The sequence below is a fragment of the Colossoma macropomum genome, unplaced genomic scaffold, assembly GCF_904425465.1.
Source record: "Colossoma macropomum unplaced genomic scaffold, Colossoma_macropomum, whole genome shotgun sequence".
Classification (NCBI taxonomy): domain Eukaryota; kingdom Metazoa; phylum Chordata; class Actinopteri; order Characiformes; family Serrasalmidae; genus Colossoma; species Colossoma macropomum.
Window position 1 is genome coordinate 26,831,526 of NW_023494788.1, and position 26,326 is coordinate 26,857,851.

The 26,326-nt window shown below is 38.7% G+C and overlaps 2 protein-coding genes and 3 non-coding genes across 7 annotated transcripts; 1 reads left to right on the forward strand and 4 right to left on the reverse strand.

Annotated features, from left to right (window-relative positions):
- Positions 1-176: 176 nt before the first annotated feature.
- nox1 (NADPH oxidase 1) lies at positions 177-6,857 on the forward strand. Its single transcript, XM_036568950.1, has 13 exons — positions 177-242; positions 1,054-1,149; positions 1,639-1,749; positions 1,905-1,989; positions 3,168-3,319; positions 3,470-3,651; positions 3,989-4,115; positions 4,220-4,312; positions 4,399-4,640; positions 4,749-4,911; positions 5,073-5,219; positions 5,568-5,692; positions 5,780-6,857. Exons 1-13 carry the CDS (start codon positions 198-200, stop codon positions 5,904-5,906), a joined length of 1,695 nt encoding a protein of 564 aa, XP_036424843.1. The 5' UTR covers positions 177-197; the 3' UTR covers positions 5,907-6,857.
- Positions 6,790-16,997, reverse strand: cstf2 (cleavage stimulation factor, 3' pre-RNA, subunit 2). Of its 3 annotated transcripts, XM_036568951.1 has the most exons (15): positions 16,802-16,997; positions 16,121-16,199; positions 15,870-16,039; positions 15,607-15,743; positions 14,948-15,067; positions 14,315-14,437; positions 13,493-13,631; positions 13,327-13,389; positions 12,824-12,883; positions 12,049-12,193; positions 11,110-11,267; positions 9,962-10,098; positions 9,812-9,850; positions 9,382-9,520; positions 6,790-7,063 (listed from the first exon to the last, which is right to left on the reverse strand). In XM_036568951.1, the coding sequence occupies exons 1-14, from the start codon at positions 16,878-16,880 to the stop codon at positions 9,398-9,400; spliced, it is 1,572 nt and encodes a 523-aa protein (XP_036424844.1). In that variant the 5' UTR covers positions 16,881-16,997; the 3' UTR covers positions 6,790-7,063; positions 9,382-9,397. The 3 variants fall into 3 exon arrangements, with proteins under 3 accessions (XP_036424844.1, XP_036424845.1, XP_036424846.1); XM_036568952.1 differs by lacking the exon at positions 12,824-12,883 and having other exon boundaries at positions 16,802-16,996; XM_036568953.1 differs by lacking the exons at positions 12,824-12,883; positions 13,327-13,389 and having other exon boundaries at positions 16,802-16,995.
- Positions 16,998-20,735: 3,738 nt separating this feature from the next.
- Positions 20,736-20,808, reverse strand: trnav-uac. Its single transcript has one exon. It is a non-coding gene; the product is annotated as a tRNA-Val (tRNA).
- A 2,381-nt stretch (positions 20,809-23,189) lies between these two features.
- Positions 23,190-23,262, reverse strand: trnav-uac. The gene has a single exon. It is a non-coding gene; the product is annotated as a tRNA-Val (tRNA).
- A 1,016-nt stretch (positions 23,263-24,278) lies between these two features.
- trnav-uac lies at positions 24,279-24,351 on the reverse strand. Its single transcript has one exon. It is a non-coding gene; the product is annotated as a tRNA-Val (tRNA).
- Positions 24,352-26,326: the final 1,975 nt, after the last annotated feature.

A 26,326-nucleotide genomic window follows, 5' to 3' on the forward strand; every position in this document is an offset into this window, starting at 1 on the left:
CGTTTATACAATACATGACTCGAGCCAGCGACTTCTACACCAGAGTTTTTCCTTATGAGAGTTTCCTGTATTTGGTTATTTTTGACTGGGCAGTTTCCTTGTGCCTGTGTAAAGAAGGGGGCGGAGTCTGAGGTGACGGGCTCAGTATAAAACTCACACGCTGGAGAAATTCTACCAGAACGGAGTCGTGAGCCAAGATGGGGAACTGGATCATAAACCATGGACTGGAATCCTTTATTTTGGTAAGAATAAATGGAAATAAGCCACTTTTTATTCATGATTAAATATTTAGCCTACAAATGCGTTACTTTAGGAACCCATACAGAAATATACTTAAATATATTTATCAAATACATTTCAAAAAGGCAGTTTTTGTTTCTGTTTTTGATTAATGTACATTAGCCTTTAGAATATTGTGTGTTTTTGTTTTTGAAAGCTCTGACAATCCAGTTATAACTGCGTCATTTCTTGACAGTAGTTGCTAACACTTAATCCAAGTTGTTTGTACTGTCTGGTTGAAAATACAAGTGCACTTGCAAAATAAATAAAACTATCGGCCAAAGTCACCCAGAATTCCCGGGGGTTAGTTGATCTCTGTTTATTAGCTGTTTTTTTTTTTCTTCAGATATTGTTTTCAAACAACCTATTCACATGTTATATAAGTTAAACACGGAAGACTTTCTTTTAGGGATGCTAACCGTGATTAAGTGTCTCAGTATGTTTAGTAGTCAGTAGTTAGTAGTTATTTACTGCTCAGTAACTTTTACTCCAAACTATCCTGAAAGTACGTAACTCTGAAAACTCATATTCAAAAAGGTTTCTTTTTACATCTGAGTTTGTGATCACTACAGTTATGGCAATGTTGTAAAACTTAATTCATGAAATAATGTATAAGCTCAAGTTTATGCAACACTATAGTTTGTGTCATAAATACTTAAACCTTGCTAAAGGTAAAAGCTTGCACGTTTTCAGCATAAACAAAATGAACTGCCCTTACTTTTTGTTTGATTTATAACAATACACGGTTGTATAAAATGTTAATGTTGTTTTTAGGTGGTCTGGATGGGCATCAATATCTTCTTGTTTGTGCGTTTCTATTTGTTCTACGACTTGGGCCCTCAGTTCTTCTACACTCGTCAGCTACTAGGGGTGAGAGTCACCACAGTCCTGCTGATAAAACAATGTCCTGTATCTTGTTTAAAAATGAACTCTTTAATGTGTGCATTTTAAGGTGTAAAATTAAGATATAAAATGCATTTTAATGTGTTAAGTTTCGATTCTTCAACCCTACAAATGATTTTCAGCTTTTTTCAAATGTAAATGCACAATTTCTATTTATTTGCTGAGTTTTTAATATATTGTTTTAAAAAATGTCATAAAATGTCTTGTTAATTAGCTACTGAGTTTAGTCAGAGGCGCTAGATGATGGAAAGCCCCAAAACATAGCCAAACATAGTGTGGAGGGGGTAATTGGGAACCCCTGCTTTACTGTTTATTAGTTTATTTAGCTCATGTTGTTATGGTAGAAAAGACAGGAGAAAGTTACAGACACAGAAATACTTGAATTAATTAAATCACTTAAATTAATTAAATTAAATGTACATTAAAACAACAAATGGATGTGTTTTTGGCTTCCAGTCCGCACTCGCCTGGGCCAGAGCTCCTGCTGCAGTTCTCAACTTTAACTGCATGCTCATCCTCCTGCCAGTATGCCGCAACCTTCTGTCTCTGCTCCGTGGCTCATTCGTGGTGAGTTGGGAAAACAAGTATGTGGGTGTGGGGTTTGTGACTGTGTGCATACAGGTGCATGAGCACATTGTTCTGTTTAAAAGATAACAGAGAGTGCAGTCTGTGACCTTTTTTTTTGTTGCTTTTTTTGCTTTTTGCTTTTGTTCACATTTCAGTGCTGTGGACGAACTATGCGGAAACAGTTGGACAAAAACCTCACATTCCACAAGCTGGTTGCCTACATGATTGCCTTAATGACCGGTAAGCTATATAAAAGTGTCCTAGCTAGATAACAGACAGGAAATGGCACTGATTATTGAGACATTCATAGAGATAAGCATTTACCTGATAAATCACCTTGCAAATCATAGAATTGACACCAAAGTAAAGCAGTTTCTTCATCCGCGGAAGTTTACTCTACACAGTTATCAGTTTCCAAAAAAGACTGCGTAAACAATGTCAACACATGCAATACGGGAAGAGGACAATGAATTCTTTTTCAGTGAATAGCTAATTATTTACTGACAGTGGGCTTTTTTAAAAAAATGGACTTATATAAGGCTTGTGAGACTTCTTTATTTAATCAGTAAATTCCCTCAGATGGCCATATCACCTTTAGAGTAAGAAGATCTGGTAGTGAAAATTCTGTAGACTGTTCAATAGATTTTTGTTCAACAAAGTAAAAACAATGTACATCTACCCCCAATGTACAACAGTCGTCCTAGAGGGCCCGGATCATGGAAAACTATTTTTTTTCATTTTTTTTTTTTAATGTGAGTTTAATGTAGTATGTTACGTGTACCATGTCGTCTATAGAAACTAGGCTGCCAAAATAGCCTGTTTTGAATTCATTTTTTGTGAAGTCATGAAAACCAATACATTTAAATATTGCCACCTATTCAGCCTACAGCAGATTAGCACACCCACTTTTGCAAGAAGTTATAATTAGTGTCTCAGCCTGGACTGCATATTGAATGAGGTACAATACAGGGCAACCCATCGAAACGCAGCTCATTTACATGTATCAGTCTTAAAGAGTAACAAAAACAGCCTGTTCTGTTCATAAAATGTCATAAGCAGACCTCTTAGAAAAAAAACACAGCAAATGTAAGAAATGGGCCCCTTAAAGGTCATTTGTGCACTTTAAATGAGTTTTAAAGGTACTACATTCATTTTCCCATTTTCACTTTAAAAAAGCCTGGAGTCACGTGGGGTGTACAGTGTCAGTGTTACTAAAAAATGGTACAGTTATATTCTGTAACTAAAGGTAAGACGAACCCTTGAGGTTACCACCCCAGTGAAAGTTTAGTCCTATTTCTCACAACCAACTCTCTGTATAACACCAACAAACCTTGCATCCACCTTCTCACACATGGAGCTGGATGACACTGTGGTCCCATTTCGCTTAGTCCGTTCTCTTTTTCCCCCCCACTGTCTAGCTGTTCACACTGTTGCCCATTTGCTTAATGTGGAATGGTACATCAACAGTCGACATGGACGATATGGTCCTCTCCCTGGTAATCTCTCCAAGCTTGAAGATGAGGAAGACGATCACACTACTTTCCTGAATCCTGTCCCGTCTGACTCTACGGTGAGTTCCACCACTTTAAAAGTTGTTGGTTTCTGTATATTCTGTATGTTTCTCATTTCAAACACATTTAATTAGTTTACAGAGTAATTTACGTGCTATTTCAACACATGAAGGCACCACACTGATGGCACTAATACGTTTGTATCCCAGACTCCAACCATATTTGCGTTCACCACCATTGCTGGCCTTACGGGAGTTGTAATCACCCTCGCTCTCATCCTCATGATTACGTCCTCAATGGAAGTCATTCGGCGAAGTTACTTCGAGGTCTTCTGGTACACCCATCACCTCTTCATCATCTTCTTTGCAGGCCTCGTCTTTCATGGTGCAGGGTAAGGCATTCAGAGCAAACACTGACATTGCTCAAAGAAATATTATGTTGCTGGCGGGACAAATCGTTGTATCATCATTTAAAAAAAATTTGACATAATTTGAGAAGGGCAATTGCTCTTTATGATGTTTCAAAATTTTATGATGTACAGACCATCAGAAAAGGTCCAAAATTACTAGGAAAAATATTTTTCCCATTTACTTTCTTCTAAAATTTAAGAATGTTTTCTCCTTCTCTAAAGTTACCTTTTTGGAGATACAAGGTTTTGTTCCCACAGCAGCGATATTGTATATTTCTGCAAAGAACATTGATGAAGATGCCATTTGCTTCTGATGCAGGCGCATTGTGCGAGGCCAGCTGCCCACTAACCCTCCTCATAATACGACCTTTTGCAAAGATCATCCAGACAAATGGGGTGAGATTCCAGAATGTCCGATTCCTCAGTTTGCTGGAGGGTTTCCTCAGGTAAGAGTTAAAGAATTATAAGAATGTGCATACCAAATGTATCAATTTCTGTTCATTGTTGTAGGTCTGTTGCATAATCCTATGTGTTGAATGTCCTTTCATAGACCTGGATGTGGGTGATTGGTCCTATGGTAATCTACATATGTGAGAGATTGCTACGCTTTATCCGCTACTTGCAGACTGTGCGATACAAAAAGGTAAGCCTTCGCTGATGCAGAGGAGGGGAAGTAATGTTTTTGTCAAGTATTTTACGGTAACAATGAATCTCATTTACGCCTCCTAGATTGTGATGCATCCATCCAGAGTCCTGGAGCTACAGTTGGTGAAGTCTGGTTTTAAAATGGATGTTGGCCAGTATGTCTTTTTGAACTGTCCAGAAATCTCTCAACTGGAGTGGCACCCATTTACAATGACATCAGCCCCTGAGGAAGATTTTTTCACCATTCACATTCGACAAGCTGGTGACTGGACTGAGAAACTCATCAAGATGGTGGAAAACCTACCAGAAGGGAGTCAAGGACCAAAGTAAGTTATTATGAATGTAGTGACAAATATGACCTTATCACAGTCAATACAATAGTACTGCATCACAACAGGGAAAGACTAATAGTCTGATTTCTGATTTCCATTCAGAATTGGTGTGGATGGTCCATTTGGGACCGCCAGTGAAGATGTGTTTGACTATGAGGTCAGCATGCTAGTGGGCGCTGGGATTGGAGTGACCCCATTTGCCTCCATCCTGAAGTCCATCTGGTATAAGTTTAAAGATTCCAACCCCAAACTGCATACAAGAAAGGTGAGTATGCAAAATCTTGCCAAACAAGCAAGTCCTCTAGACCACAGTGTTTGTATTGTTTTTCAGGCCAGAAAAGGTTTTAATTTCTGGCTGCTTGAGACAGCAGATCAATGTCAGCAAGGCATTTCTCAGTTTCATTTTACATTTGATTTTCTACACAGATTTACTTCTACTGGTTGTGCAGAGAGACACATGCCTTTGAGTGGTTTGCAGACCTGCTTCAGGTGCTTGAGAAAGAAATGGAGGAGAGAGGCTTGAAAGACTTTCTAACATATAAACTCTTCCTCACTGGTTGGGACCATACTCATGTAGGTTTCCTGTACATTCTGTAATGCAAACTACTTGAACAGCTACATACATTTGCTGTTGGAATAAAACATTGTATTTCCATTATTGTGAGTTTTAAATGATCTGAAAATGTCAGGTATGCTTCACATTGTATCAAAAATGTTCATGATGGACCAACAGAAATGGTCCAATTTCAATTACTTGGAAAATAATCTCATTACATTCGATTACATTAAAAACTAGGGACATTTTCCCCTCTCCTGTGAAGTTTTGGAAATGTTTTGTTCTGACCTTTAAATTAATACAACTGTGTAATGGCTGTGATAACAGTTGTTGTATGTTTGTGTGTGCTTATCTTGTGTTTACAGGCAGCTCATGTGATGGTACATTTTGATAAAGATACTGATGTTATCACTGGACTAAAGCAGAAGACTCACTATGGGAGGCCCAACTGGGAGAAAGAATTTGAGCAAGTTCGTCAAGAGAACCCATCGTAAGTTCAAAACTTGTTCCAAACATGCTCATGTCACCTGTGTTTAACCACATACAGAAATATGTAATTCATAATCTATATCTACAGGTCAGTGGTTGGCACGTTCCTGTGTGGCCCGGCTTCCTTAGCGAAAGATTTGGAAAAGAAATGTGTGAAATATTCAGACGTGGATCCTCGGAAGACCAAATTTTACTTCAACAAAGAGAACTTTTGAGCAGATTTGAGCTAACATCTTAACTTGAGGGAAAAACTTCTCTGGTCTTTGCACTTTCTGTTATGAGCTTATGCAATGTCAGTTTGACAATATGACGGTTTTTGTATTGCTGCCTGCATGGGTGTGGAGGCCTGAAGTAATTAACACTACCTCTTCCAGAAAACTGTGTATAAGGGTGTGTATATATGTACAAAATCTCTGTATCTATATCTGATTGGAGCCTGATTTATTGTCGCTGCACTCTGTGTGGCATGAGGTTTAGCTACAGCAAGACTGTAGGTTTGTGCAGGGGCCAGCTGTTTGTAGTAGTGATAACCATCAGTGTAAAATATTTCATGGTACTCTGTAGCAACATACTATTGACACTATATATGCTATACTATGTATTGAATTATCCCATTTCTGGGATGATTGCATGTTTGCAGTTTTTGAAAGGCAGACAGAAGCCCACAGGCACACTCCACACTGACTGTAAATCAGGCTTTAATGCCATATACTGTGGGAGTGATTTTCTTTAATCTGGGTGTGGCTTCCTACCTTGTTACTGATGAATCATCTTTAGCTTTATGACAATTTCCTTTTTTTGTGAAACTGAACACGTGGCTTGCCCCTTTACCATATTTAAGTAGGTTGCTTTGTATAGGAAGTCCTGTTGAATCATAAGTTCCTGTGTCTTGGCACTGTGTCTTTACCTAGGCTTCTCAGAAAAGGTGTACCAGGATATGCATAGGGAAGAAAAAGTTTCCTGGAAACCAAGTGGCTTTTCATTGCAGCCAGGCCAATCGCTCTAGATAAACCACTTGCTCAGTGTTATTTTCTCTTATTGTTTGATGGAATTTGATTTTGTAATCCTGTGTTTGAAAAAGCGTTCTGACAATACAGATATTTTTTTCTTTTTATTGAAAAGAAATATTCAGACAGACAATAAAGATTTGACAAAAATGAAATGAACAAAGTCTGGTCATGTTGTTTTTTTTGCCATTTTCCAGTGAGATCACACACAAGTCAGTTTGCCTTCAAAGTCAAGTCAACACTGTTGCCATAGTCATTCTCAACAAGAGATGATGAAAACCAGTTTCAAAACTGAATGTGGGGTTTCCTCGCTGATCCACACAAAAACAAAAACAGGGGCATGGGCTGTGTGTTTCCAATAAATCCTATAAAAAAAAAAAGACAAAATAAGTCAATGTACAGTTGCACTTTAATTCAGAACTATCCCAACATGTAGAAATACACTGGTATGCCTAAATTATATGTACAGTTGTATGCAAAAGTTTAAGCACCCCTGGCTAATTTACATAATTTGTTGATTTTTAAAGTGATAAGAAGCAAACAGCTTTCAGCTTCCACTGTCCAAAATGTCATTACAAAATGGCAGGTCAAGAGAACTGTAAAAGTCAAGGCACGATCTTGTAGACCAAGAGCACTCTGAGATAAAATTGCTTATATGCTGGCCAAACAGGCAAAGCAAAACCCCCAATATGACAGCAAACAACCTGCAGAAAGGTTTAGCTGACAATGGAGTGGTGTCGCATTATCCTACTGTGCAGCACTACTTCCACAACGGCTGCATTAAAGAGTCATCAGAAAGAAACCTTACCTGTGATCGCACCATAAAAGACATCTGAAGTATGCAAAACAACAATATTGCATAGGTAGGTAGAAGAATGGATTCCACTAAATATTAGAAAATTCTGGACAAATCAGTCAAGTTAGTCAAGTGACCGCAGCTGAAAAGAAGCTGGCTTCTACAACAGGATAATGACCTCAAAATCCACCATCCACTACTTCAAGGAATTTTGGCCCTCACAGTCTCCTGACTTGAACATCATTGAAAATGTGTGAAACATGTGCATGCAAGACAGCCCAAGAACATCATAGAACTAGAAGCGTTCTGCAAGGAAGAATGGTTGAAAGAAAGAGTGGGTTACTAAAATAAGAATAAAGAGTGTAGCGTGCTTTGCTGTTTTAATTCATAAACGGATCAGAACTTTTTGAGCAAAGTCAGATCTGCATCTGCATGCGGCAGGATGTTTAGAAGGACCAATAGTAAATTTATGGCTGACTGCTAAAGACACGTCTCACAGCCCATTTGCTGCCCCCCCACTGATAAATCGGGACTTCTGAAAATTCCTTTCCCTCTCTCTCTCACACCCATACATCTCACCTTCACCCACAAAGAGAGACGTCTAACCTAAACAAAGGCCAAAGATGGCCCACCAATCAACTCTGGGTGAGGGGACTGTTGAGACCTCACGGATCCCTGAGCAGACCCCTCGGTGTGGCCAGATACTCTTAAGTGCATTCCTTCAGTATCATAAATTTGGGGTCTGTGCAGAGGCTAGGCTCCTGAGAGCCCTGCTTTCTGGCAAAATTATTCACAATGTGATCTTTAATCAAGTATCAATCAAATGCCTTTCCTTTATCAAACTGTGAAGAACTCTGTTACTGTTAACATGTTGCCTTGTCAGGCGTGAATTGATTAATCCCTGCCAAAGGGAATTAATACCTAACTTTCTTCACTATGTTCTTTTATATTCTAGTAGTTATTTTGATTCTTGGATTGTAACCCTTCCTCACTGATCTAGGTTATTGTATTGATCTTTGATCATTCACAACTATATTCATTTCACCCATTATATAATAATTTTTCTTTTTCTTTTGTTTGAGAAACAACCCATGTATTTCGTGATCACTGTTAATCTTATGTATCTGCTTTTCTTGCAAGTCTTCTTGTAGTGTTATTAGAAGTAGGATTCTAAAGTTTGTAGCTTGTGTGACTATGTACACTTTAATCATAGAGCTTCTCCCAACATATCTACAGAATTATTGATGATTACGTACTCACTTATTTTACTCTGAGTTATTATGTAACCGTTCATGTAAGCATTGTTTAGAAATAGTAATGTGACGTATAACATCGAAATTGTCTTAACAATTTAATTCTTTTGTCCAAGTAGCTCCTACTTCTTATATGACTAGAATGGTTAAGGATTCAACTTATTGTATGTAACCATATCATGGTTTACGTTAAGGGATAATGATCTGTAAGCTCCATAGTCATTTGCAATAGTCACTATGGAAACAATAACGTTTTATATGTGAAATTGCATGCTTCTTTTACTTAAGTGTAACCACACTCAGAATCTCCAAAGGATTATGTGACACTTGAGCAGCATTCAAAGAAATTGCATATTCATTATAGGTAACCTAACAAACCAACCAAAACCTTTTCCCCGCCTTAGCTCTGCCTTAGCTCTGCCTTAGCTCCGCCCCTCAAAGTTCTTTCTTTAAAGCCAGCAAAAAAGAGAAACAGTGAGGGGGAGAACGAGAAGAAGAAACAGAAAGACAGGGAAAGTTGGCCCTGAAGGGAGCAAGACAGCCAACATGTAACCTTGCAACATGTAAGCCGACTCCTAATCACAAATGCAAATACTAAGAATAGTCAAATTTCAGAGAAAAGAAAGACACTCACGGCATGCATGGAATCTTCATGGTGCACCAGCAGTCTTCTGGATCTGCTCTTTCAGGATGAGGATACTCTGTCTCTGCTCAGGTGGCAGCATGGCAATCTGCTCTGGAGTTAGCTGTAGCACCTGCATAATCAGTGCAGCCTGAACAAAACAAAGACACACTGAATGTTGCCAATCAATTAAACAAGTGATAAAAAATACAGCTTTCAAAGCAGCAGATAGAGACAATCATCTGTTTGTTGAAAGAGAGAGATTGTGTAACTCAATGCATTATCTAAACAAAGCTGCAAAAGAGAACACATTCCTGACCCAGACACCCTGTCTACACTTTGTCAAGTCACTTTGTCTAGTTTTACACATTCGTAACTAACCTCCTTTTTTTTTAATATGAAATATGTGATGCATGTTCAGAGGATGATTTGCTAGATCTACCTTTTCGTGATCTTGCGATGTCACATCAGATGAAGGGCCCTGGTGAAGAGATTATATAATTTTTGTTTTCGTCTTACTATGCACTGAGTTTTCACAAAGAAATCAAAACGCATTAAATGTACAGAATAAATGGAACAGTTTAGGACATACAGGTCGAGCAGGTGGAGGCGCACTTGATCCCATTGCGTGAGGAGGTCCTGGCATTCCACTTGCTACAGGAACCCTCTGGCCTGCCACAGGACCCCGAGTGTCTACAGCCCGAGGATCGCGGCCTTGAGGTATAGGTGCTGTATTTCCAAAAAATAAAAAATAAAAAAAATAAAAGCAAAATTCAGGATTATGGGGTATTATGTCTTTAAAATTGTGGGTTATTCTGTGCCAACTTACCAAAAGCCTTGTGGATCACATTTTCCACAGGAAAAAAATGCAAATGGTTTCACTTTAATTCATGCAAAACTACAAAACTGTGGTCTAAATATGAATTTTTAATATGAATAAGTAAAGTTTAACCCATCAGGGTCAAAACTACATCTTAGACATTGAGTTTAACTGTTTTTTTTAAAAACAATTACTAGACTGAACATATATATTAACTTCGTATAAATATGACACTATGAGTAGCATCTCATTTCGCATTAATAGAGAATTAATTGGAGAATGCAGTTTTAATCACTGTGTGAAATCTTTAATCTTGGAAATTTCCTAGATTTCAACAAATATCTAATTTTTTGCATGCAGTACATGAAGACACGCCATGAGTTCAAAATGGCTTCTCAACAGAAATCTATTTTTTACCTGATATTTTCTTAAAAGGAATGAATTGTTTCGTTCAAACATTGTTCTCAGCATGAACAGTTATGTCTTGTTATCTTGTTGTGGGATCTGTTATGCACATAATCTTAAAGTCTCAAAAAACTTGAAAGTTGAAAGTGAGAATATCAGGAGAAAGCACGTCTTCCATTGCACAGGTTTCAAAAACATCAGTAACACCAGCAGCAGAAATCGGACATTTGAGATGAAATACAACTTTTCAGATGAAATAATGCAGAGGCAGTGTGTTGAGATACATGTTGCATGTTGGTGTTACAGGAAATGGTGACCAGAATCCATTTTGGACAATGACAATAATGCTATTGTAAAATGTTGTAATTTTATGGCCCAGCCAATCTATTCTGATGGCTAGCGAGACAGGACATTTGTTGCATCCCATTGCAAGAGATTCTGAACATGATAAACCCTCCCAACAAAACAGCCATTCAATCAAGTGCATCTAAATATTTGCCTAGTACTGTAGTCACCTCTAGAGTCCATGGGCGGGCCACGCTGCTCCATTATAGGACCTCTGGGCTCTACCATCATGGGAGCTCCTCTCATATCATGGGGCCCACGCATGTCTGGAGGGGCCATGTGCATGGGGGGACCCTGGTGTGGTGGAGGGCCTCCAATATAACCACGACTGAAAATAAAAACAAACAGATTATGTACAAATAATAATGAAATTAAGACAGAAATACTGATCAGTCACAAGATCCCAACACACTTTCTATACACTATATGGACAACAGTTCTAAGACACTCCTCTTAATCATTGAATTAGGTGTTTCATTGAGTCCCATTGCCATTTAAAAAAAAAGGGCACACAGACATGTAATCTACTTTTACAAACAAAAATTGCAGAAGAACAGGTTGTTCTAAGAAGCGCACTGAATTTGAGCATGGTATTGTTACAGGATGCCACTGTCAGTGCAAAAAGTCAGTTCACAATTTCTTCCCTCTTAGATATTCCATGATCCATGACCATGAAGAGTCATAGAAGAGTTTAGAAACCAAAGCAACCTGGCCACGAAGTGCTAGACCACGTACAGTTACAGAGCATGGTCGCCAAGTGCTGAGGCACATAGTGCATAAAAGTCGCCAACCTTCTGCTGACTCAATAACTGCAGAGTTTTAAATCTTGTCTGGCATTAAAACTGCGTTGGTAGCTTAATGGCATGGGTTTCTTTGTCCAAGCAGCTACATGCAAGCCTTACATCAACAAGCACAATGCCAAGCATCAGGTGGAGTGGGGTAAAGCATGCTGCCACTGGACTCTGGAGCAGTGGAAACATATTCTGTGGAATGACGAATCACGCTTCTCTATCTGGTAGTCAACCCTATTGAACACCTTTGGGATGAACTATATCAGAGATTGCGAGCCAGGCCCTCTCGTCTAACATCAGTGTCTATGCTGTACTTACCCTGGTTCTACGACGTCTCCAGTGACATTGACCAGCGATCCGCCTCGTGGGTCATTAGGGCCATCACCCAGGAGGCCTCTTGGGGGAATCCCTTGTGGCCCCGGTGGAGCCCCTCGCATAGGAGCCCGTGGGTCTACCATGGGCACTATAATAAAAAAGACAGTTGAAAAACTGTTCTTAAAAAAGTAATATTTCACCTTGAAAAGGACATCTCAGAAGTGATGTAGCGCACCTGGGCCAAATGGAAAAAACGTGTAATAACACAGACATAAAAGTACTGAAGTGTCAGTAAGATTGAGCAACTCTTCTTGTGTACATAATGATGCATTTGTGAACCTCATTCCTTAACGCTAGAGCTTGTCTGGCAAGAGTATCATGAACACAATGTGAATTCATGTTGAAATGTCAGAACCTTTCCTTTGTTATTACTATTCACTTGCACCGTCAATCATAGTCTAATGCTTTGCTAAGACATGGAAAAAAGCTTAAGTGAATAGGTTATCGTTTCATTTTTACAAACTGATATAGACAGCTAGAGAGAGAGCGAAAGAGAAAAAAAACTCAAACAGGTCTTGTTTTAGACAATAACCAACTATCAAAACACTAGAGAGAGAAACTCAAATTTGCATGGAGAAAAAGTACTAATATTTAAAGACGCCACACAATGAAATGGTTTCATGCAAGAGAGCTTCTCCGAGAGATTAGAAATGCAGCTACGAGTAAAACATAGCCCACAAAGCTTATCTCCGAGCACATCAAGGTGAACTAGTGATACCTTGCGGCCGCTCGATAGCTGCCTGCCCAGATGATCCTACAGGAGAGTCCTGAAGGTTTCCTGGGTCAGCATTAAGTAAAGGGAACAGGAAAGAGGACTGAGAAAGTACACAGAATCCCTTGCAGTCACTACTGAGGAGCAATTCTACACCACAAGTCCTTATCATGGGCCAATGTTAACAGGGGGTAATTGATAATGACGGAAACGTTGCCAGTAAGAGTATAATTATCTGACATTTATGCCAGTCTTTAACAGAAATGTACTACATTTGAAGTTCAGACAATACTGAGGAAACAACGTAGAATTAAGAAAAAGGTAAGATCAATATCAAGACAGAAATAAATGGTCATCTTGACTCAGTTTCACAGTGGGGAATGACACTAAACCGTGCCCACAGATTCCAAGAATTAATACAAATATTCTAGCACAACTGATTGGAACATTACAGGTGCTGCACAAAAACCTGAGGTGCTATTCTTAGCCTGTCTGTCTAAAATCAGTACCTGGTCCCCTATCCATAGGAACAGGGCCTCCTTGCGGCATCCCTATCTGAGGCTGCATCCCACCTGCAGGGAAGGCACCAGAGGAAAACAGCTCTGGTCATGCACATTTCATGCACACAGACACACAAACACACACACACACACACACACGCATCACCAAGATTACCTCCAGGCCCTAGCGGCCCCGGTCCTGGCATAGGACCTTGTCCTGGCATTGGGCCCTGTCCTGGCATTGGTCCTGGTACGCCCCCTCCAATCTGAGCAGGCTGCATCATCTGGGGTGCACCGTTCACATGCATTCCCGGCTGTGAGCCATGAGGTTAAAAAGAGGAGGCAAAAAACTGTAACGTATTGCTATAAAGCTCTGTGCAGAAATTAACAACAAAAGTATGGCCAAAAAGGACATGTTGCAGCATTTCTTAAAGCGTCAAATATTCTGCATTTTACTTGTTCCTTGAGGTCCATTTGCAACATCTGCATGGTTTTATGTACCAACACAGTCATACTTTATTTTATATGACCATTTCCTGTAGAATTAAACAGCCTGTTTTTGTTACTATGCCTTTAAAACTCATACATGTAAACGATTTATGTTCTGATTGGTTGCCCTGTATTGTGAGTCAATCATCTCAATGTAAATAGGCAGGGCTAACCTGTTATAGGTGGGGCTAAATTGGTAAACAGGCAGACGTATGCAAATGCATTGGTTTTCGTGACATCACAAAAACAATTCTTTTTCTAAAAGGTTTTTTTTTCCACTTTATCTTCCATATATGGTCTGGAATGTAAATGGTGTGTTTTGATATTGTGTTAAAAGTTTGCAAAAAAATAAAAAACAAATAAAAATCCCCCACTATAATATGACCCCTTGAATGATTGTCAGTTCCTGAAGTTTGTTGTGGGTGTATAAAGTTAAATAAACCTTGCTGACTGAGGAAAGTCAACAATAAGACATTTAGTGGTGTGCTAGAAAGAGGGAAATGCTCACCATAGGCTGTGGCTGGGACACAGGAGCACTAGGTTGGGGAAGAGGCTGGTTAGACACTGGCACTGGCCCAGCCTGGCTGTTTGGGTTTATGGGCTGCACAGCAGCTTGCCGATGAAGCATTTTCTGAAAGCAGTGTACAATTTTTCTTAACAAGGGCACAAGGACAATCGTCATCAATCACAACACTTTACTATTACCACACATATGTGTATATTTAAAAATATACTTGAGCAGCATTTAAAATAAAAACTCACCTAAAACATCAAATTTACAGTTTTTCCCCTTATGACAAATGTAGTGAATCAGCCAAGATATGTTTGCTTCTTTAGTTTTGTAAAATAATGTAACTGAAAATGGGAGTCCATGTCACCCAAAATATGACAGACTTCCACTATATTAACTTTGTAACTACAGAGAAAAACTAGAGAGGTAAACTTCAGGTAAACGTGTCTCGGATGATTGATTACACTTAATGTAAAAGGGAAAACCGTAAATTTGATTTTTTGGTGGACCACTCTTTTAATATTTCTATTTTATTTCTTTCTGAAATTAAACTTTTTCTGTCCACTGTGTTTGAGCCCGTTTACAAAGCTGCCCCTACAGCAGTATCATTCATGCCCCTAAAATTCTCACCAGGGCTATCTCAGGGTCTACAATTCTCATGACGACCTGGGCCTGTAGTAAGGCGTAGGCTAGCTGGGGATTCTGTAAGAGCATGTTCCTGGCCTCCTGAGGACTGTTTTGAACACAAAGCTGCAGAACAAAGAACATGAAAGTAATAAATTCATTTGAAACCAGTGTTTGTGCAACATACCTCAGCATATACATACCAACTGAGAAACTTCAAAACAGTTAAAAAATCTAAATTATTCTAAACTAATGCTGAAAACAGTGTAACAGAATGTAAACTGCATCACTGATATGCCCTTTAGTTTTTCTGGTGGTCTCCCATTTGCTGTTGTCCAGCCCAATGTCAAAAAGCAAAACTAGGCATCTGCGTTTGTTCTATTAAAATCAAGTAGGAGCGAAGTTAGAAGTGGTTTGCATGAATCGAAGATAGAAAAAAATGCTTTTTTTCTGTTGAAGTTGGTTACAAATTGTAATTTTGGGGCACAGAGCATTTCCACATAATGCCACATTAAAAACTGATGAGTTAAAAATGATAAAAGTAGAATCAAACAATGGCTGAAGTGCAAATAATGGTTGGCTCTTATAACTGAGCAAAAAGGAAAATCAAGTCATGGTGTTTCATGATTATCTTTTGCCAGACATTCACTTTCTCCTCTACTCACTTTCATTTGTTTCATGAGCTCAAACATCTGTTCAGGGGGCAAGCTGGCCACAGCTCTGCTGATCGACTCTGGTGCTTCCTCTGTTGGGCAGCTGTCTCCATATGGTGACTCAATGATTGGTGCGCCGGTGCCCAAACCTCAGGAGAAAAAGTGACAAACTACAAAAACATGCCACTTCCGTCTAACTAAAAACTAACTTACAGTCTGACTCAAAATACAGGTCAGTCCAGGACACGAATATTTCTTCTAATAGGAGTACTCACTCTTGAGCTCCTCCTTGTTCTTCTCACTGGCAGCATTGTCCACACGCAGGGCTCTGCCACTGAACTCTCTGCCATTCAGGTTACGCATGGCACTGAGAGCCGTCTCTTGGTCCTGGTACTCACAGAAGCCATAGCCCTTTGGTTTTCCAGTTTCTCTGTCATACACCAATCTGCAAAGGAATTTTGTTTTGTTTTAGTTATGCAAATTTTCCTTTTACGTGCATAAAGAATACTGTATGTGACCAGAATACCTGAAACTGACGACAAGCCCAACTTCTGAAAAGATGTCTTTCAGCTGCTCCTCTGTTGCTTCATATGGGATGTTTCCCACTATTACACAAGTGCAGATGAATCAAGATTTCAAACAGTGCTTCATTACATAGCTAACACACAGCTACAAGTAAATGGAACCAAAGCAGTATCACGCAAATAGCTAACGTTAATTCATCATCAGCTTCTGAAACTGCGGGCCATCATCACCAGTTCTGGACTGTGAGAGCGTTAGCTAGCTGGTTTTTCGCGTGGATATGAACATCACTACTGCTTAATGGTAACAGTAACAGAATCAAGGTTACTATTACGAATATAACAACAAATGAACTACGTTAGCTAACCTAACGTTCCAGGTTTATAAGCAACAATAGCTATAGATAAATAATAGTTAATGTAGTAACCACTTGGAGTTGACTTTCTAGCTATAGCTAGACTAGCTGGGTATCCTCGAACGAAACACAACAAACGTGAAGACACTTAGGTTATAAGACGGCTGCATGTTGCTAAATAAAAAAAATAAAAACATAAGCCAGATTTTAACAGTAGTGTCGTACTTGTAAGGCGGCATTATTAGCTTAGATAGCCAGTGTGTGAATCTCAGTGGAACAAATAAAATGTTGAAACAGCGGCTACTTCTATTATGAGAATGTGATCTTTACCGAAGACTGAACGCAGAGAGCGATCAACGGCGGGATCTTTCCCTGCGGCCGCGGCCACAGCAGCTGCTAAATTCGCCATATTTATCAAATAGAAAGTTTTTTCATTTACACTCGACTTGCTAGCATGTAGCAAAACCAGGAGTGAAGCGAGCAGTAAAAAACTTACAGCAAATTCAAAATGGCCGTTTAGTCCAACTGTTTCAATTTAAAAGTCTTCGAACGCTCTTCGACCGGGTTTCAGGATCACGCTGCCCCCTACCGGGGATTCAGCGAGATGAGCGCACAACGATCTAAATAAACAAAAAACAATAATAGTAATAACGAACCAATAAACAAACAAATTAACCAAAAGTGCCCCATGTGTTAGGCTAAACTACATTTATCCCTCATTTTGGCTGAACAGCTTAGCATACAGTCTGGTGTTTCTCACCTGGTCCATCTAATCAGCCCGTTAACGGCCCTAATTGGACTAGTTACTTCTTACTAAAACTCTGTTGACCAGAGGAACAGCTGCTCCTCGTTTTTTCCTCACTTTTCACACATGTCCTTGTTTTTACTGAAATACTAGAAAATCTCATTCTGTAATTTAACAGTTAGCAGAGCGTGCAACAGGTTTCCTAAAGTTGTAACATCATGAAGGTTTAATGTTTTTAACTATTTTGTGTTTTATTTTGTCCAAAATCTATTTTTTTTGCCAAAATTTAGACCCTGCCACCCTGCTCTCCCAAAGAGAAGGCTACATTGTTGATATCCAAACTTAATCTAAACATGATGTCTAAACTTTTGCAAATGGTACAACTACCATTTTATTTGTCCTCTATTTTAACAGTGTATTAACATTTGCAGAAAAATGTTATCAGCAGTAAATCAACAGTAATGAACAAGTATTTTGAACTTTTGCATATAACTGTACAGTCAATCATTTATAACACCATTTATAGCATTAAAACTCTTTATTAAAATTCAAAATGCTGTAAACATGGCTACTGTTTTTAAAAATATTAAAGGATTTTTTAAAGCATTTGAAAATATTAAAACTATATTAGTGACCCTTAAGATATGTCACTTGATGATCACTGACTAAGGTCAGATAAAAAAAAATTAACAATAATTTGAAAGAGTTTAACAGTGAAAAAACTGCTTTTCTGCCTGATCAGAACTGTGTGTCCATCTCAGACTGTGTGTAATTGACATAGGTGTAGCCATGATGTAAGCAATCCTTTTTCTAAGCTTTTATTTTCTGGCAGAAGCTGGACTTTTGATCTGTGTGAGATACTGGATTACAAAAAATCAATTACATTTAAGTGGAATTGACTATAGTAACCCTGGTGGTAAATGTTAGTGGCCAACTCAACATTGACAATGGTCAATCACCATTTGGCCAATCATCATTACATTTGCTGAAGCATAATACTGTGGCTACGTGGCTATGATAGGTGACAAATCATTAGGAAATTAAAATATCGTCTAACGTTAGAGATGGCACTATTCTGGTACCTGGTATTGGTAATGGATTGATTTCAGCAAAAAATGTTGGATTGGGTATTATTACATTGTGTTTGCATGTAATATTGATAGTGGTGACGTAGTGGTAGATCTGAAAAAAGAGTATTCTTTATAGATTGGTTTGCCTTATAACACCCTGCACATACCTCTCTACCATGAATAGAAACATTTTACACCTAAACTTTATCTTAAAACTATAGTAAATCAATGTCCTAGGCATCGTTCAGCATATTCATAACCATTTCATGTAATACATTTCTGTGAGATAGTAGCTAAAAAGCTAAAATAGCTCATTTAAAAGCTTAGTAATTAAACATTTTAAAAATGGAAAATCAGTAATACAGATCAGTATCAGCCAATACTCAAAGTTAATATCTGCAGTCATAGTAAAGAGAGAGGAACAGAGGGAACAATTATGTCAAAGAGCTGCTTCCCAAAGCCCAATATGAGTAAAATTGTGAAATTGATCTTTCATAACGTTGCCACTGCAGATGCGGTTTTATTAAAGCTGTGTGTTCAAGGGATTTACATGGATTTTAAGGGATGTTTTAATATGCTATTTAACTAGCCAACTAAACGGTACTCAGTCAAGCACAATTAAAGAGGTTTTGGTTTGCATGGAGGGCTGTGGTGATGAGTAGCTGAAGACAAATCTACCCTAATTCTGATTGGTACGGGAGAATACTTGTTGTTCTGTCCAACTCAGATTCGTGAAGGTATCACAAAAGCTCTCAATCAAAATGACCAACAGTGTTCTTTCTTTGAACGTCAACAGTATATGGAAGTAGGGCACTATAGCTATATTATAAACAGATTAACACAATAAGTTGACAGCCCCTTTAAACAAATCCATATGTACAGAAAAATAGGCTACTTCAGAACCCTGGACAGCTCCGACATGATGCAAAAATTATTGTCAAAAGATGAGCAAACCCTCAGAATTTGTTGTTGGAAACTGAACAGTGCCTTACCAATGGTTATATTAAAAGGGCATGGTGAATGTTTCGAGTGTTTTTAATGAAGACTCTCTTCTGTTCAGACTGCTTCACTTGCTTTTGCTCCATTTTTTTTTTTACCAGAACTGAAGCATTGAAATGACCAATGGTATTGTGTCCTTGTTGATGGCAAGAGTTTTAGTTTAGAGTATGAACTCAGGACCTTCTGCATGTGAAGCAAACATGATAACCACTACACTATGGAATCACACATAACACCTTACTGTGACCATTATCTTGTATAGTTGAAGGTTATGAAACATAATAGGGTTGACCATAGGTAAACTGCCACAACAGACAAAAGGCCTCTTGGGCCCTTTCAAAGAAAAAGGGAAGGTGCTTTTAAAAATATAAAATAAAAATGTCACAAATTAGCTATGTCACACCAAGCTCTTAAAAGAAGGACAAGAAACAAGTGGATACTGGAAAATTATGTGTAGCGAAATTCTTATAATATTTGAATCACAATCATCATTAGTGGATTGATATTTAAATCATTATCAGTTTAGATTAATTTTGGCCTTTCCTAATTAACCTTAAGTAAAAGTATCAAAAAATAAAAATAAAACAAGTAAATGTCAATAATTTAGTTGCAACTGAATAATATAGAATAAATGAAATAAGAGTCCTTCTTCTACAAAGTATTATCTTCTGAAAATATCCAGGAAAGTATTGATTGAATAAAAAAAACACCTCTAGAATATATTTTAGTTGAATGGGTCTTGAAATATATTTTATATACTCAAATACTATACAATCGCTGATTCTATCGGAAATCAAACTATTATTATTATTATTATTATTATTATTATTATTGATCAACACGTTGTTGTAGGTTGACACCAAGTGAACAGTAGAGGTCGCTAAGACATTATTATACCAGCTTCGTCAGCACAGACAGCGAGTCGTTCACCTATTCGTTTCTCTGTCTTTACAATTGACTGCATGACGCCGTCGCTGCTCTGTAGCGCACATTGTGAACAGGTACAGATCACTGATTTAAAGTCCCCTGAAAGTCTCCCTCGTCTGCCCGGGTCCAGTGCCCGCTGACTGGGCTGTCTAGTATGTGCTGCTCCGCCATAATCGCCAGTGTGGGAAGTAACACATACGTGTAACGGGGTTAGGCCTGCGTGTTTAAAACTGGTTTACACGCAGAAGGCCCTAGGTTTGTTAAACAAACACGTAGACTGATCCTCATTAGCGTTACTGATCCTTTGTTAACCGTTAAAAAACATATAAGCGTGTCAGTAACTGCACGTGGTGAATGTCCAGAGTTTACCTCCAACCATAACCCAACACACTTGATCTCGATAATGATGAAATTCAAGGGCATTAGGACATTACAGCCAGGAGTGTGGGAACTAAACTCTCCGGGGTGGTAGATCTCTACCATCTAGATTGGGCACTTCTGCTTGTCGTTTCTTAAAAGCACCTGGTTCCACTGGGGCTCGAACCCAGGACCTTCTGCGTGTAAAGCAGACGTGATAACCACTACACTATGGAACCATATATGAAACATTTTTGTTATTTTACAATCTTCTGACCTACAGTTCAAGCTTTAAAATGTAATACGGTTGGCCACCACGACAATAGGCTAAATGGGCAAAACAGGCCCTCGAAGTGGGGTTATCAGACCTGTTTTGAGCAGTAAATGCTGCTCACTGCAAAAAGTTAGTGGTCACAAATTAATCATTCAAGTTATATCATGGGCTTAGAAGCAGGACAACATAGATAAAGAAAAGATTATGTGTTGTTACTTCTGTGAAATGATGACTGAACCGCTACACTATGGAACCACATGAAGAGCTTGGTGATGTGAGGCCTGATATAGAAGAACTCCTAGTCTTATACAGTTCAGAGTTTAAAAATGTAATAGGGGCGGATATATGTAAACTACAAAAACACCAAGCTGAAGATGCCATTAGAGCCATTAATATTGAAATCTGATGGCTTTGCTTTTTAATGGGAAGTAGCTTAATGGTTATCATTAGACACCAATAGTTTCCTATGGAACACCTTTAGATCCCACTGGAAATCATCAAATGCATGTGGAATCAGGCCCAGAACACATGTTAAACCATTAAAATCCTTTACACTGTGAAATCAACCCACCAGCAAAACACTAAATACCATTACTGACTATTGGACACCACCTGGAACAAACAGACACTTTTTATGGTTTATTTGATTTTTTTTTTTCAGCACGGGCAGCAGTCTCTTAGGCCCTCTCTAAAAAAGGGATTGCTCTCAAAACAGAGTTTGTCACATCTGTTTTGAGCACTAAAAGCTGTTGAATGCTAAAAGTGAGTTGTCACAAATGAATCATACAAGTCACATTATGGACATAAAAGTAGAGCAGAACCACAAAAAACACCAGCATAAAAATCTACTAAGTACTGAATAACTTATAGAACCGCAGCAAAGAACATCCAGCACTCATCAACACAGGAACCGGAGTTTGTTAGGCCTCGAGGCTAATTTTTAGTTTTTGATGCACTCTTAGTCTAAAATAAAATGATAAACATCCAGAATGAGAGATGGAAATAATCACACATCAGTACAGATGCTGTCACCAACAAAGTATAACAAATTAAACCTAAGAGGGAATTAGTAACTAAACGTTAATGACTGAATTGTAACTGTGTAAATGTAGCATCCCTTCCTTACAAATATACTTGAGTGGAAAGTAAAAGTATTATCTTCTGAAAATATTTAGGAAAGTAAAAATCCATCAAAATGTAAAGAATAAATGTCATTACCCACCTCTAGAATATATTTTAGTCTTGAATGCGTCTCGAAATATATTGTATATACTCAAATACTGCACAATGACTGACAAATTATTTTTATTATTATTAATATGATTATGATTATTATTATTATCATTATTATTGATCAACACGTTGTTGCAGGTTGACACCAAGTGAACAGTAGAGGTCGCTAAGACATTATTATACCATCTTCATCAGCACAGACAGCGAGTCGTTCGCCAATCCGTTTCTCTCTGTTTATAACTGACTGCATTGCTGCACTTTAATGCGCATCGTGAACAGGTACAGATGACTGATTTAAAGTCCCCTGAAAGTCTCCCTCGTCTGCCCGGGTCCAGTGCCCGCTGACTGGGCTGTAGAGTCTGTGCTGCTCTGCTGTAATCGCCGGTGTGGGAAGTGACACGATACGTGTAACGGGATTAGGCCCGCGTCTTTAAAACGGGGCACTACAACAGAGAAACTGGGTTTCAGTCGCACATTTTATACGTAAATGTTTGTTAAATATAAACAGAGACCGGTCCTCATTAGTCTGTGTTACTGAGCCTTTGTTAACCGTTAAAACCTTATCAGTGTGTCAATAACTGGACGTGGTAAATATGTGTGTTTTTAATCTTCCACTTTCTTCTGTTCGAGCTCTTTGTGCTCGGTTCAGAGTCGCTTTTGCGCTATTAGTTTTTCACCAAGAATTACCAAAGCATTGAAATGAGGAATGGTGTTGTGTCCTCGGCGGTGGTAGAGGTTTTGGTTTAGAGCAGGTTGCCATTCCTGGTCCTAACGATCTACCTCCCTGTGGAGTTTAGCCCCAACCATAACCTAAGACACTTAATTCTGATAATGACGGCCTTCAAGGGCATTCGGACATTACAGCCAGGTGTGCAGGATCTGAACTTTCCATATATATAATATACATTCCATATATATATATAAACTACAAGAACACCGAGCTGAAAAAATGGCTTTAGAGCCATTAAACCTGGAGGGTTTCGCTTTTTAATGGGAAAGTGGCTTCAGGGGCATTCGGACATTATAGCCAGGTGTGTGGGATCTAAACTAGCCAGGGCGGCAAATGAGCATCACTTGGATTGGGCACCCTGCGTCTTATTCCTCAAAAGCATCTGGTTCCACTGGGGCTCGAACCCAGGACCTTCTGCGTGTAAAGCAGACGTGATGACCACTACACTATGGAACCGCATATAATACGCTCCCCTAACACTGAGAAGCTAGACATAAATCAGATTTTATCAGTTTACAATCCTCTGGCCTACAGTTCAAGGTTTGAAATGTAATACGGTTGGCCACCACGACAATAGGCAAAATGTCTTTTGGGCCCTCGAAGTGGGGTTTGTCAGACCTGTTTTGGGCAGTAAATGCTGCTCACTGCAAAAAGTGAGTGGTCACAAATTAATCATGCAAGTCACATCATGGGCATAGAAGTAGGACAACGTGGATATGGAAAAATTATGTGTTGTTACTTCTGTGAAATGATGACTCAAGCAGAAGTAAAGTATCTTTCCAGAAACTAAATTGAGTAGAAGCTTAAAATAGAAGTAAACTAAGCCCAAATCCACTAAGTAGTCTACAAAGTAACTTATAGAACAGCAGCAAAGAACAACCAGCATCTATCGTAACAGGAACTAGAATTTGTTAGACATTATTTTTCTCTTTCGATGCACTCTTGGTCTGAAATAAATTGACAAACATTCAGTGTAAGAGATGGAAACAATCACAAAATTCTACAGATGCTGTCACTAAAAACATTACAAAATGAAATGTCAATGACTAAACTGTAACAGTCATTTCCTTAGAAATGGATTTGAATAGAAAGTAAAAGTATTGCCATCTGAAAATGTTCAGGAAAGTGAAACTGTTTATAGTCGATTTCTCATAATATTTACAGATCAGTAGTGGCCAGTAGTCATTGTATGATGCTGGATTCGTGGCTTTGGTGTTAGCTTACTTTGGGGTAAATGTAAGGAAAGGCTAAGATGAAGGAGTGCATTGGTCAGTACAATATGGATGTGGATTAGGATGTAGCCTAAAAACTCTGTTTTGTTAGAGCTCTTTGTGCTGTTCTGTTCAGACTGCTTCTCTTCCCTTCGTTGTGTTTGTTTTCACGAAAACTCCCGAAGTCCTGAGGAATGGTATCGGGTCCTCGGTAACTGCAAGGGTTTTGTTTTGGAGCGAGTCTTAATCCTCAAAAACATCTGGTTCCACTGGGGCTCGAACCCAGGACCTTCTGCGTGTAAAGCAGACGTGATAACCACTACACTATGGAACCACACGCGGTCCTCCGCTGTGAACCTCTATCAAAGTCTTTTGTATGTGGAACTCGATGAGTTTTTTTCCGACTGTTTTCATCTGTTTGCGGATCTGTTTTTGTAGGTCTGTCTCTGAATGTACTGAACGTTGAGCTGATTTATTCGCTTCAACAGGACGAAGCACAGACGGCTAGATTTCCACGTGACAAGGCAAGAATCCAGTGAGGCTAGTGCTTAGTTCATGACCGCAGTGTGAGCGATACGGGAACACTCACCTCATGCTTCCTGCTGTCCTGTCGTCGTGATTTCGTTAGACAATTTAACCGATCGCACGTTGATACCGAAGGACTGTGTGAGCTCGCTGTCTTCCACCGTTGGTCCTCTAACGAGGTGAGCCTCTCCTCATAGGCGGCTGATTCAGGCCTAGCTCCAGAGAGTCTCCGTAAGTTCGTGTATTCGTTTAGTTTAGAATTACACTACATGTCCATAAGTTAGTAGACATTTTAATTGGTGAATTAAGCTACTCTAAGGGTCACCTATTGCTGACACAGACATTCGGTTTGCTGTTTGTAATAATCTTCCGAGTGAAGCCCCGTCAGTTGCTCTGGAGCAGCCACACATGAGCCTTAAGGTCACAGTGCCCAGTGCCAAGCGTCAGCTAGAGGGGCATAAAACCCCCTGGCATTAGGCTGTGGAGCAGTGGAACTACGTTCTCTATGTAGTTGTGAATGGACTGTTTTTTCTGAGACAGTCCTGCATTGACATTCTCAGTCACCTAAGGAACAGCTGCTCTATCGCACTGATGCAGGAGCATCACAGTCATTGCATGTGTGTTTTCGTCCACAATTTCCAGTCCTATTTACTGATGTCTTTCACGTAGATCTATAGGCAGAGGTGACTTCAGTTACTGTTTATATTTAAACACTAGACAGTCTCTGTGACTGAAGCTCCTGCCATCCGTGCCTTAATAATAGCCCTAGTTTAAAGTAACTTAGATCTTGAACCAAAGTCAAGGTCAGCTGGGCCTGCTCACCATTTGTATACATTCCACAGAGCATGGTAAGATGTTAATTGCTTAATTGTATCATGCAGTACACCTGTATGGAAGCATCTGCATTTGTTATGTCGCTTCACTAATTTATTTAGGTTTTTTCTTTAAGTAGTCACCCGTCACTCAGTGGCCACTTTATGAACAGGGGAATTAGAAAATTCAACAGTCCTGCATAATTAAATGGCTAAGATGTAAACAAAGGCTTTAAGAGTTGTTTGATGTGAAATAGTCCGTACTAGTGAAAAACAAAATGCAATGATGTGCAAATCCTATATTTAAACAATTTAATTTTAAATTTATTTAAAAAATTTAAACCCTATATTTTATTGAAAATAGTACAAAGACAACATATCAAATGTTGAAACTGAGAAATTATTTTTTGAAAAACAACATGTTTCAAAAAAGTTGGGACGGGGGCATGTTTAGCACTGTGTTTCATCACCTCTTCTTATAACTACCTCAGCCTCTCTGGGATGCTCTTTTTATACCCAATCATGTTACTGACCTGTCCAACTGTGTATTCTGATTAAGTAAACTATCAATGGTATGATAGCGGTGGTATGACCTCAGGAGAACCATGAAAATGTGTAATTATTATAATAATGTTTATTTACTTGAAAAGTAAATAAAACATAAGTATAAACTCAAGTTCAAGGACAACAATTTCTATGAGTGTTTATGATGCCTGTTTAATGTGAAATTAGTCTGAAAAGTCAGGTGGCGCAACCAGACCAGTACAAGTAAGTACGTTTTGATAACTTAAATAGACCATTAAAAGCTTTGATAACACTAACTGTATTTAAGATATAAAATGCATATGTATTTATGTACATGCACATGTACAAATGCACATCATATACTTTTTTAATAAGATTTTTAAAATTGTCATTTTTTGTCATTATTTGTCATTTAAAGATAAAAAGATGGTTCTTTACTAAATGCAA

Bases quoted from the DNA above. Each gene is read 5' to 3' on its own strand.
- nox1 (XM_036568950.1), top strand. From the start codon at position 198: ATGGGGAACTGGATCATAAACCATGGACTGGAATCCTTTATTTTG. The intron at 1,990-3,167 runs GTAAGCTATATA...CCCACTGTCTAG, and splicing joins CATGATTGCCTTAATGACCG to CTGTTCACACTGTTGCCCAT. The intron at 4,116-4,219 runs GTAAGAGTTAAA...GTCCTTTCATAG, and splicing joins TTGCTGGAGGGTTTCCTCAG to ACCTGGATGTGGGTGATTGG.
- cstf2 (XM_036568951.1), bottom strand. From the start codon at position 16,880: ATGGCGAATTTAGCAGCTGCTGTGGCCGCGGCCGCAGGGAAAGATCCC. The intron at 14,438-14,947 runs GTGAGAATTTTA...CACTGCTTTCAG, and splicing joins TAGACCCTGAGATAGCCCTG to AAAATGCTTCATCGGCAAGC. The intron at 13,632-14,314 runs GTGAGCATTTCC...CATGGCTCACAG, and splicing joins TGTCCCAGCCACAGCCTATG to CCGGGAATGCATGTGAACGG.